The sequence below is a fragment of the Pan troglodytes genome, chromosome 6 (assembly GCF_028858775.2).
Source record: "Pan troglodytes isolate AG18354 chromosome 6, NHGRI_mPanTro3-v2.0_pri, whole genome shotgun sequence".
In the NCBI taxonomy this organism is placed as follows: domain Eukaryota; kingdom Metazoa; phylum Chordata; class Mammalia; order Primates; family Hominidae; genus Pan; species Pan troglodytes.
Window position 1 is genome coordinate 159,230,062 of NC_072404.2, and position 13,065 is coordinate 159,243,126.

A 13,065-nucleotide genomic window follows, 5' to 3' on the forward strand; every position below is an offset into this window, starting at 1 on the left:
AGGGGATGGAGAGAAGTGGAAGAAATAAACAATGTCAGCAAAAGAAAAAGACACATTATCACAGATTCTATATAAATTAGAAAATATAAGAAATATTAATAAATTTAGGCCCATAAATTTGAATGTTAATGATGGGACAGAGAAGTTCCAAAAAAAAAAAAAACTTACCAAGATGGACACATGAAGAAATCGTGTGTCTTATATTTTAAGAAATTCGAATCTGTGTTTAAGAATTTTCCTTCAAAGAATTATTTTAGATCAAGTGTTTCTTTAAGGAATTCTACCAAATATATAAGATAGAAATGACACCAGTCATCCACAAAAGCCATTTTGTGTATTCAATATAGAAAGGCTAATTATGTTTTCACATAATTTTAAAGACACTGTTTAAAACAACATTTCAAAGCTTCAAATCTGGGAACAAATCTAATGAGAGATCTACAATACGTATATATAGATTAAAAATACAGATACTAAATACATGGAAGAATATGACTTTTACATGGATTGGAAGACACAATACCATAAAAATGTCACTTCCCCCCAAATGGATTTTTAGATTCAATGAAAATCAAATTAAAATCTTGGCAAGTTATTTTCCTTGAAATTTTCGAGAATATTTTAGAATCATATTAAAAATTCATATGGCCATGAAGAGTCAAGACGATTTAAAAATTTAGAATCTAGTCAGAGGATTTACACTATGATAAAACAAGATTTATTATAAAACTATGGTAATTAAGAAAATATAATATTGGTATAGCAATAAACAAATAGACCAATGGGACAGAAAAAAAGAGCATAGAGCATAGAAATAAAAACCTACACAATAAATTGAAATTTGGTTTATGGCAACACATGGGAGTAGTGAAGAGGCAACGATCTCTCAACATGCTCAGTCAATTTGATATCCACGTAGAAAAAAGTGAATCTGAGCTGTTATCTCACATCATGCACATAAATAAGTTCCAGATACATTGTTGGTCTGTGAAAAGTAAAACATGAAAACTCCAAGATAAAAATAAAGAATAATTTCAGGATTTGTGGTAGACAAAGATTTCTCATTCAGGACATAGAAAGTTAGAACTATATAAAAAACAATAGATATATAGAACTACATTAAAATTAAGAGAATCAGTTCATCAGAAGCACAATGAAGAGAGCAAAAAAGGCAAGCCACAGTGTGGAAGAAAATATTTAATGACAGATGACTTACATTCAAAATATGTAAAGAGCCAAAATCAATAAGAAAAAGAGAGATAACCCAGTAGAAAACTGGGCAAAACATTGCATATACATTTCACAAAATGGAATATCCAAATGGCCAATAAATATTTGAAAATACGTGGAACCCTGTTAGTCATTAGGGAAATGTAAAATATAATCACAGTGAGATACTACTATGTACCTATGAGAATGGCTAAAAATGAAAAAAAAATGACAATAACAAGGGTAGAGAAAGGATGGAGCAAAAAAAAAATCCTAATATATAGTTGATGGAAATTTAATTTATACAACTGTTTTGGCAAACTGACAATGTTAGCTAATGTTGGGCATGCATTTAACTTGTGATGTAGCAATTACACTACCAGGCAACGGAAAAGGGTACATATGTGGGATGAAAGATGAGTGTGTTGTATGTGTCTTTGAATGTTCATAGCAGTATTGTTTTTAATAGCTACAAACTAGAAACAACCCAAATGTCTAACAGAATGGATATATAAATTGAGATGCTTAAAGTATGTAGTAAATTTCTGTGGTATTTGCAGAATATAAGGGTAAAGCACTAGATACATAGTTAAATAATTTGATAGATTGAAGTACTCTTTAAGTAGTCAGACAGAATGGGAAAGGTTTCACAAAACAGTTGCATCCGTTGTGAAAAGATATTTGATCACAAATCACGCACAACTTAAGGGTCATATTAAGGAAGATAATGTTCACAGGTCGCACAGATGATCCATGAATAACTGGACACTTGGGTCAAATATTCCAAATCATGAGTGCGTGGACAGAACATCGTGGGCAAGTTACAGCTTCCTCAAAGTGAAACTTCGACAAAGGCTTAGAAGACTATCCCCTGGGGAACTGGGACTTTGGATTCTCTTCTCATGTTTCTGGGTCAGGAAACACTAAATTCTCATTTGTAAATTCTCTTAAATGTATATGTAAGAGTTTAAGGTGAGGGAATCACCATAGTGAAATTCCTGAATGAAGGAAAAACAAATGAAGGGGAAAAAATGAAAGAAAAAAAAAAAGAAAAAGTAAGAGAAGACTAATAAACACAGCATAATTGGCCTGCAGAGATTTTCTCTCTGAGGGGAAAGAAAATAACTTCTAAATCCTACCTCTTGCCCAGCCCTCTCTTCCTGGGGTAGTGCTGGCCTCCTGTCATAGCAATAAGTCATCTCCAGTGCTGTCTTAGAACCTTGAGCCACGAACCCAGGGTTTCCTCCTTAACACACACAGCTGCTTCCTAGACTTTTAAGCCTTAAGTGACAATAGGAATGAATTTGGTTGGTGGAACGATAAAAGTCTCATTTTGGCAATTGGTTCTAAGAAACCATAGTTTGAACAGCCAAATTGAGGAGGAAGTTATTTTCAGATACCTCTGAGAAGAGAAGCACCCAGCATAAGGCTTTGACAGCTTTCACAGGAATCACCAGGCTTAGCTGGTCATGTTTCCTGCATCCCGCTGCAGCACATAGCAGCACTAACTCCTGGAAATAAGGACCAAAGGACAGGTTTGTGTTGACTGGCTCATAAATGATGATGGTTGGAAGGTAACTTCATTAGAATAACCAGCTTTAAAGTGTATGTTGCTGCCAGCATTGTGGCTATGGCTAAGGAAGTAGGGATTGGGAGAGCAACTCAGCCGATCGACATTTTGGGGAAAACTCAAGCTTTCCATGTGGCTTTGTTTTTTGAAAGAACTCTTGTAATTCATCACCATAGGAAGCTTGAATCATAAACTCAGGAAGAAAAGGTGATTCAGGAATGTCCTTCACCTTCACTATTATTGTCAATTATAACATTGCCACCTTACTTTAGAAAATCGGTTTAACTTTTACTAACATAACAAATTTTCAAAAATGTTTTAAGCTTTATTATTTTATTTTTTGCTTTTTTTCTTAAGAAATCATTATTTTTACCATTAGCATTATATTCTTATTCTATTAAGGATATGTACATTGCCTCCCTCCAATGAATTAGGAAAGATTTGAACTTATGCTCCCTTTAGGCAGATCAAGAAATGAGTTAATGAGAGATGAACTGGTAAACGCAAATTCATTGGCAAAGCAGTTCATTCACTCCCAGAAAGAGGCAGTTAAAAAAAAAAAACATGAGGATGATGCAGAAATATGACATGCTAACTACAGGTATTTTTATTTTATTTTTAATCAATACCTTCTTGGGCCTTTAAGGGGATTACTGGTGAAAAATCAGGGATTACTACATTCTGTGAAACCTTTAACTAATTTTTATTTTTTTTAAGAAGTAAAAGGTTTAAAACTCCAAGAGATTAATGTCAGTTGGTTTTTTCAACCAGGTTTCCTTATTTGGTACCTGAGATCCATTAAGGCATCATCAGATATGCCCTTCTCTGTTAGTTCCAACCCTTTGCTGATGAAATTCCTTTATATGAATTGTTTCATAGATCATAGTAGAACTGACGACTACTCCACTGAATTTTCAGAACTAGTTTATAAAATATTGTCTGTTTATGGCCAAGTAACATTGACAGGTCCCAGGCATTGATTTTCCTCTTTGAGATGATGTGTCTCTCTCTTTTGTACCTGCAGTGCCTGCCAGTTATGCTTTCATAATTTGACTATTTTACTCATTAGGGATTAAAAAAACGGTAGGTTTCCTCTTTCTTTGATAGAAATATTACAAAGTGATTTATTCATCTTTTGAAGCTCTGGAGTAAATTTTAAAGAATTAAAAAACATTTAGTACTTTTATTGCCTCCTCTCATTGTAACTTATATAAATTATCTCTTGGGATAGGAATGATTTATTAAGCTTAATTTATTCAAAGGTGAATAAAGGATTATCATATCCAAATGCCCATTGACTTCTTGTCCACTAGCTTATCCAAGTGCTCTGGACACCCTATTTATCTGCAGTTAATGGCACTACCTGACCACAGATGGAAAATAGGTCATATTTGGTTGGAACATCTGGGTTTAAGTTTCATTTTCTTTTGTCACAAGTCAGAGTAATTAAAAAATAGAATATGTGGGAAATTGAGAGTAGGCTTTGGTAAGACCATAAAATGTTTCCAAATCATTTGTGATTTGAATAACGTGCAAACACAAGATTACTAAGAGTTTCAAAGAGCATTTTTGAATACTAGAGCCCTTGAACTTTCCAAAATACTGTTTATCATCAGTATTAGAAAGTTTGGAGATGGTATTGAGCAGGCTAGAGTGTTGCCTTTTGGTTCTGTGAGCCACAGTAGAAGGAGAACATTACAAAGATAAGAGAAGACAAAGTTTTCCAAGGGAGTGGAACAGCAAAGTATTTGAGATGAGGACAAGAATAAAGGGAATTAAGAGAGAGAGCGAGAGATAATCAATAGTCATTTCAATAAGTTAATTCCAGTTAATTATTTTCCATCACACTGTGGTCTCCAAACCATAACTGTCACTATTCAGGACACAATACAAATAGAACCGGTGGGAATATGCAACTAGATGACCATTATCTCTTAGTTAATAGGCTAATACTTCTAGCAAATATGTAAGTTCTTATCATTTATTAGGGAAGATAGTAGATGCATCACTGACATATAGTTTCTGGACAGTCATAGCCTGCTGTTAACACATGCTCTGCTACTTTTCTGCGGGAGGATGAAAATGACATTGGGCATTCTTTCCTCTTACCTTATCATCCAGATAAGACAAGCATGTGAAAATTTCTCAAAACTGAGCAGCCAGGTCTTCATTTGTTTCTTTACTAACCTTGAAATATAATTTTTGACAGTTTTTGTCACTGAAAAATCTATTTTATGTTTGCTTTCTAAGATGAAGCCCCAAATTTCTAATTATAAATGGATAACAATGCAGCACCATAGTTTTGTAGTCAGAGAATTCAGAGATTAAAAAATTTAAAATGTGTTCATAACTGTTAAATTACTTTATTATGGATTCTGAGATAGTAAGAAGGGAAAAATGGGTATCCAACAAAGAAGTAAGCAAACTTTATAATTAGAAATTGGATGTTAAAGAAGAGATTCAAATTTCACAGTTAATCTTTTTAACTCAAGTGTCTATGCATTTTAATAAAATCTTCCCCACTTAAGGAAGAAGAGGTTTTTGTCCTCAAAGAATGTGAACATCTATAGTTTCTATTGTGGCCAAAACCTTCAAGGAGATGTATATTATCTGGAAAACCACATCACTTAATATTAGATGGGCTACCTGGTGTAAATGACCTCATAAAGCCTCCGCCACCCTGAAGTTCTGGGACGTACTGATTTATGACTTGGGTTTGGTCCTCAGAGGCTCATGGGTAGAGAAAACCAGACATGGATGTGTGAATTCATTCTGCTTGGATTGTCCAGTGCCTGGGAGACTCAGGTCTTCCTCTTTGTCCTGTTCCTGGCCATGTATCTGGTAACTGTGCTGGGGAACTTGCTCATCCTCCTCCTTATCAGGCTGGACAGCAGGCTCAATACACCCATGTACTTCTTCCTTGGTATCCTGTCATTTGTGGACATCTGTTATACCAATAGCACTGTCCCACAGATGCTTGTTCACTTTCTGTCAGCCCAGAAGTCCATCCCATTCCACGGTTGTATGCTCCAGCTGTGTGTCTCCCTGGCAATGGGCAGCATGGAGTTCTTCCTGCTGGGGGCCATGGCCTATGACCGCTACGTGGCCGTGTGCCACCCACTGCACTACACGGTCATCATGCATGGAGGGCTGTGCCTGGGGCTGGTGGCCGGCTGCCTGGTGGCTGGTTTCATGAATTCCCTGATGCAAACAATTATCACCTTCCAGCTTCCCCTGTGTCACAATGTTATTAATCACTTTGCCTGTGAGACCTTAGCAGTGCTACGACTAGCCTGTGTGGACGTCTCCTTCAACAAGGCCATGGTGGCCATCTCAGGGTTTCTGGTGATCCTGCTTCCCTGTTCACTGGTCCTATTCTCCTATGCTCACATAGTTGCTGCCATTCTTCATATTCCTTCTGCCCAGGGACGCCGCAAAGCCTTTGGGACCTGCACATCTCACCTCACTGTGGTTGGCATGTGCTTTGGGGCTACAATATTCACCTACATGAGACCTGCGGGTGGCTCCTCCCTGGAACAGGAGAAGATGGTTGCCCTTTTTTATGCCATTGTGACTCCAATCCTTAATCCCTTAATCTACAGCCTGAGGAACAATGATGTGCGGAGTGCCTTACAAAGAGTGTTGGAAAAACTTAGTGGAAAAGGATAAAGATTCAATGAATTTCTCCTCCCCTCCAACAGTCCAAAGAAAGACATTACAAAGAAGAAATGATTGCTATGCCCTTTCTCCTAAGATTTTCTGATAAGGTAGACCATGGTGAGCATGTTTTTGTAGACTGGCTCTGGCACTATAGTTCTGACTAAGAATCACAGCCCTGTTAAATATGTGGCAAGAAAACAAAAACAAAAAATTCCAATTGTTAAACTGGGGTCTGCTTGGGAATCTATCCTCCTAGACTTCACACACTTCCTTTATTTCAGGAAATGTAATGCGGGCAGGGTGAAGAGTTTCTGAGTGAGACCAGCCACACTTTGTATCTTCACCCTACCTCTCACCAACAATGTGGCTTTCAACAATCTCTGACCTCTAGTTCCCTCAGCTATTAAAAGAAATCATAATATCTAACGTGTGATTATTTTGAAGATTATAGATAATCTTTTTAAAACACCTGGCAGAGTGGTTGGCATAGAGTAGATATTCAACTACTTAAAAAAGATTTTAGGGTGTAATTACAGGGCTAAGTATTATGTAATCTTCTCTCTCCCATATAGTTATTCAAAATGGACTTAAAAAAATTACTGTGGATATAGTGGCTTGCTGTTCTCTGTATGTTCTAAGTGATCTTACCCAGACTCGTGGCATCTATCATCTATCTATCCATACATCTATGCTGAAGTTCTTAATTTTCTTAGTTCCAGGATAGAGAAAATGTTTCTGATGGGCTCCAAACACATGTGTCCAATCACTTGCTTAATAACAGCTATGGAAAATGAATCACATTCTTAACATAGCTAAACTGGTATTATTGTGCTTGCATCCTCTAGGGCAAACCGCTTGTCTCTTGCCCCAGTATACCGTCACTATATTAGTAAAAGGAACATGCTCAGAATAATTCTGGATTCCTTCCCTTTATATCCAATTGTCAATGGATTCTGTTAACTTTATCAACAAAATATATGACCGATCTGCTTTCTCTGTTTCCATCTCTACTTTCTACATTTTATTCTTTACACAATAGCTTTATTTTTTAAATTACTATTTGTTTTTTATGTAAAATAAAATACAGAAGCAGAAAGCCACACTAAACACTTGTGTAACTTAGCGAATTACTATTAGCCAAGCTCCTTGTAAGCACTGCTCAGGTCAAAAACAGAACTACCAGCTACTGCAGAAGCCTCTCCATGTGCCCCATCCTAATCACCCAATCCCAATAGTAACTACTATCCTGATCTTTGTAGTAATCACTTTCTTGCATTTCTTTATGGCTTTAATGCCCGAACAAACATCCCTGGTCATTCTAGTTTAGTTCTGCACATTTCCACTTGGTGTGTCTTCAAAGTCTCTTCAACCTGTTGTTCCCCTCCAACTCTTTCTTTTTCCTGCAATTTATTTGTCGGGTAACCTGGGCCCTTTGACCTGGCGAGGACATCTTTATCTTAGAAAATAAATTAGGCTACATCTCCTTCTTCGAACAAAATCCAAAGTCTTCCTGTGCGGAGCCTGTTATGGTCCAGCTGCTGTTCCCTCCCCATTTGCACCTGCATCCTGTCTCCCTTCTTTCACTGCATGTGTTCATCCATCAAGGGTTGGGAGAAAACAGATAAATCTCTATAAAAAGAGAATGTATTTTTCTACAAGTCATATGTATTGATGGAGAAAATGATTCTAGACCTACAAGATATTTGTGTGTGAAATCTTGGACTTAACCTAATTTATTTACACATATTGCTTTTCAATGGAAATTTTGAATTCTATAGATTACTCTCATCAATAACTCTGCTAAAAATTGTGTAAATTTTCAAAAATAAAGCTGTTTTGATCCCCTACTTTTCAAAAGAAGAAAACCTGCTTTCACAGCAGTCAAAAAGGGCAGTGCTGTCTTGGGAAGTTAGACTGTAAGCTTCTTGAGAGCAAGGAGGATGCTCCTTGTCGTCACAGTGCCTAACAATGCTGTTAAATTCATGCTCATTGTATAATTTATTGATGGACATGTTCTTTGCTATTTTAAGAGTTGCCTTTTATGAAGTATATAAAGATCATATATGTTAGAATTTAGGATATTAGAAAATAAGGCTTTTTAAAATCTCAAGTGCAGAGATAATTGGTTAATAATACTCCTCAGTATATGGAATAACACGAGGGCCCTCTTACTAATTTTTGAAAATTTATTACAGTCATATATTGCTTAACAACAGAGACATGCTATGAGAAATGTGTCATTAGGCGATTTTGTCATTATGCAAACACCATAGAGTGTAGGTACACAAACCTAGATGGTGTAGTCTACTGCACACCTAGGCTAGATGGTATAGCCTGTTCTCCTAGTTTACAAACCTGTACAGCATGATAGTGTACTGAATACCGTAGGCAATTTTAACACAGTGGTAAATATTTGTGTTTCCAAATATATCTAAACATAGAAAAGACAATGTGTTGCTACAATGTTCCAATAGCTGTGAAGTCACTAGGCAATAAGAACTTTTCAGCTCCATTATAATTTTATGGGACCACCATAGTATATGAGGTCAGTCATTGAGCAAAACATTGTTATGCTGCATATTGCATTAATTCTCTTTTATCTTATTCGTAATGTCCATTTCTTCCTGGTCTTTTGGCCAACTATTCTAATTTGTTTAATGCAACAAAATATGTTTGAGAGTGCATTTATGCATTTTTTAAAAAATGCATTATGTTGTTATCTGTTTGATTCTATGTATTCATTTTCTCCATTCAACACTATATTTTTTGGGTTTTTGTTGTTGTTGTTTGTTTGTTTGAGATGGAGTCTCACTCTATTGCCCAGGCTGGAGTGCAGTGGCATGATCTCAGCTCACTGCAACCTCTGCCTCCCGGGTTCAAGCAATTCTCCCCCTCAACCTCCTGAGTAGCTGGGACTACAGGCGCATGCTGCCATGCCCGGCTAATTTTTTGTATTTTACTAGAGACGGGGTTTCACCGTGTTGCCCAGGCTGGTTGTGAACTCCTGAGCTCAGACAATCCTCCCGCCTCAGCCTCCCAAAGTGCTGGGATTACAGGTGTGAGCCACTGCGCCCAGCCTCAACACTATAAAGATTCATACATATTGCTAGTCTACAATTTCTAATTGTTCACAGTGAGCAATTATGAATCCATGGTGTTCACAATATTCTAGCTTTCATTCCCGGTAGCTAAATATCCAATTCCCCAGCACCTTGGGATTCATATCATGACACAGGCTCACTTAAAGACCTGTGTGAAAATTTCTTTGGTGTATTTACAGAGGAACCGACTTGCTAGGTCATAGTGATCCCCAGAATGGCTTTATAACTCTATACTCCTACTTCAGTGCACAATCTTTCCTTATGTACAACTTCAACAACACTTGGCATGTTTTGATTTTTTTTTTTAGCTAAAAGATAAAATTGTTTTATGTTCCATTACTCTGAAAAGTAATCAGACACGGAGTTTTTTTCTCATGTTTTTCTCATGCTGAGTTCCTAATTCGCACCCATTCTCACTCTGTATCATTCTGTTCATGCCTTCCTTGTCTCAGTTCATGGTAACTTCGTCATTGCAGTGATGAGTCCATTCACCACTCCTTTTTCTCATACCTGACTCAAATCTGCAAAAATATCCTGTTGCCCCTACCTTCAAAATATGTGCGGAATATGATCACTTCTCACCTCTGCAGTCACTCCCTGGTGTGAAACACCACCATCTCCCACTTGGGTTACTGCAGTAGAACAAACTTCTCTGCTTCACTCTTGAGTCCCAGCAGTCAGAGGGAACCCTTTAAAATATAACTCAGCTTTGGGAGGCCGAGGCGGGTGGATCACGAGGTCAGGAGATCGAGACCATTCTGGCTAACATGGTGAAACCCCGTCTCCACTAAAAAATACAAAAAATTAGCTGGGCGTGGTGGCGGTGCCTGTAGTCCCAGCTACTTGGGAGGCTGAGGCAGGAGAATGGCGTGAACCTGGGAGGCAGAGCTTGCAGTGAGCAAAGATCCCGGCACTGCACTCCAGCCTGGGCAACAGAGTGATGCTCCATCTCAAAAAAAAAAAAAACATATATATATATATATATGTGTGTGTGTATATATATACATATATATGTGTGTGTGTATATACACACATATATATGTGTATATATATACATGTATATATATACACATATATATACGTATATATGTGTATATATGTATATGAGTATGTATATATGTGTGTGTGTATGTATGTATATACATATACATATATATACATATATATACATATATATGTATATATATGTATATATATGTATATGTATATACATACATACACACACATATATATATGTGTATATATATATACATATATATGTGTATATATATATATACATATATATATATGTATATATATATATATATAAAAAACTCAGGCCATGTCATTACCCTGCTCACACCCTGCATTTACTAAAAATAAAATCCAAAGTCTTTCTGTGGAGATGGGCCTGTTTTCTATCTAGACTCTTTTCCTGGGATGCTCTTTCCTTAGATAGCCACTTCCTCACCTCTGTCAATTTTTCATTCAACCATCATCTCTTCAAGGAGATTTACATGACTGACCTATTTGTTACAACAAACTTCCTTCCTGACCCATACTCCCACTCCTTTTCCCCTTGATTTATTTTCCAAAGAACTTATCTTTTCTAGCGTTCTTTGCAATTTATGCATTTTTAAATATAGGTTTCCCTTCACTGCCCCATATATAAGCCCCTTGAAGGCAGGGCTCTTTGTTTTTTAAACTAGTATATGCCAAATATCTAAAATAGTGCCTGTCTCATAGAAGGCACAAAATAAATATTTTCTGAGCGAGTGAAGCAAACTGTTAGCTATTTGGGTTTTTATTGTTGTACACTGCATGTTCATTTTCTTTGCCCATTTTTCCTTTGGGTTTTTTGCCATTTCTTTATTGATGGATATATTATAGATGTTAGCCCTGTTCTGTCATACCTACTGCAAATACATACTTCTAATCTGCCATCCCTCTGTTCACTTTATCCATAGAGTCCTTTGTTGAACAGAAGGTCTTCATTTTGAGGCAATCAAATGCATCACTTTTTTATTCTGTGATTTGTGCTTTGGAAGTTTGTTTTTCTAAAAAAATAAAATCCTGCATGTAGGTCACAAAATACTATATTTTTTATTTAATTAGGTTTTTAGTTTTACCTATTACAATATTTCTTTAGTATATCCGACATTCACTTTTAAATATTTGTTAAATATAGATCCAGTGTTATGTTTTCCAGTGTTCCATTTATTAGACAATCAATTCTTTACTCATTCATTTGTAGTAATTTTAGTGTGTATTAAGTTTACCTATGTCTGGGTCTGTCTTTGAACTCTCTATTCATTCCTGTTTGTTATTTCATCTGTTCTTACACCATGCAATTCTAGCATTCTATTTTTTAAATTTAATAAGTCTTCCTACAGGGTATGTAAGATATCAAATAACATGAGCATATCCATTTTATTTGGTCTTTTTTTCAAAGTTAATTCTGCTATTTATAGAGAGATTTATTTCATATAAAATTTTGACTAATTTTAGTCTGAAGTTTCCCAAAAATTTCACCTGAAATTTTAATTGTTTATAGATTACTTTTGGAGAACTAATCTTTTAATGTTAAATTGTCCAAGACAAAGCATGAAATGTCATTACAGTTATTCAGAGACTCTTTAATGTCCTATTTATAGTTTTAATACTTTCTCAATATTTGTTCAACAAATATTTGTTAAATATTTTTTACATGCTGGACACTTTTCTAGGCAAACGAAAATATCTGTCCTCATGGAGTTTACATTCAACTTAAGGGAAACAGACAACAAAAATAAGAAATAAGATACATGTTATGTTGGATGGTGTTAATTGCTAGGAAGAAAAATAATAAGGAAGGTAGATTAAAAATACTGGCCGGGAGTGGTGGCTCACGCCTGTAATCCCAGCACTTTGGGAGGCCGAGGCGGGTGGATCCCCTGAGGTCAGGGGTTCAAGACCAGCCTGACCAACATGATGAAACCCCATCTCCAATAAAACTACAAAAATTAGGCAGGCGTGGTGGTGCACTCCTGTAATCCCAGCTACTCAGGAGGCTCAGGGAGGAGAATAGCTTGAACCTGGGAGGTAGAGGTTGCAGTGAGCCAAGATCATGCCACTGCACTCCAGCCTGCACAACTGGAGTGAGATTCCGAAAGAAAGAAAGAAAAAGAAAGAAAGAAAGAGAGAGAGAGACAGAGAGAGGGAGGGAGGGAGGGAGGGAGAGAGGGAGGGAGGGAGGGAGGGAGAAAGAGAGAAAGAAAGAAGGAAATAAATAAATAAATAAATAAATATTGGGAGGACTGAAAGTTCTGGCAAAGAGTGCCATAGAAATCATGTATATTCTCTGTTAAACAATTCCTACTTTATACAATTCCAACTTTATAATTTGTGTTGCTGTTATAAGTGACATTTTATTTTATTTTTCTAGTTGGTTATTGTTGGTGTACAGAAATTCCATTGATTTCTTTCTTTCTTTTTTTAAAGAGACGAAGTCTGACCTTCTCTCCCAGGCTAGAGTGCAGTGGTGAAATCATAGCTCACTATAGCCTC

General features: G+C 36.5%; 1 protein-coding gene across 1 annotated transcript; it reads left to right on the forward strand.

Moving 5' to 3' along the window:
• Nucleotides 1-5,131: 5,131 nt before the first annotated feature.
• On the forward strand, nt 5,132-7,996 carry LOC472569 (olfactory receptor-like protein OLF3). The gene has a single exon (XM_063815711.1). The coding sequence runs from the start codon at nt 5,513-5,515 to the stop codon at nt 6,446-6,448; it is 936 nt and encodes a 311-aa protein (XP_063671781.1). The 5' UTR covers nt 5,132-5,512; the 3' UTR covers nt 6,449-7,996.
• The last annotated feature ends 5,069 nt before the right edge of the window (nt 7,997-13,065 follow it).

Excerpts from the sequence above, each read along its gene's own strand:
- LOC472569 (XM_063815711.1), top strand. The coding sequence starts at position 5,513 with ATGGGTAGAGAAAACCAGACATGGATGTGTGAATTCATTCTGCTTGGA.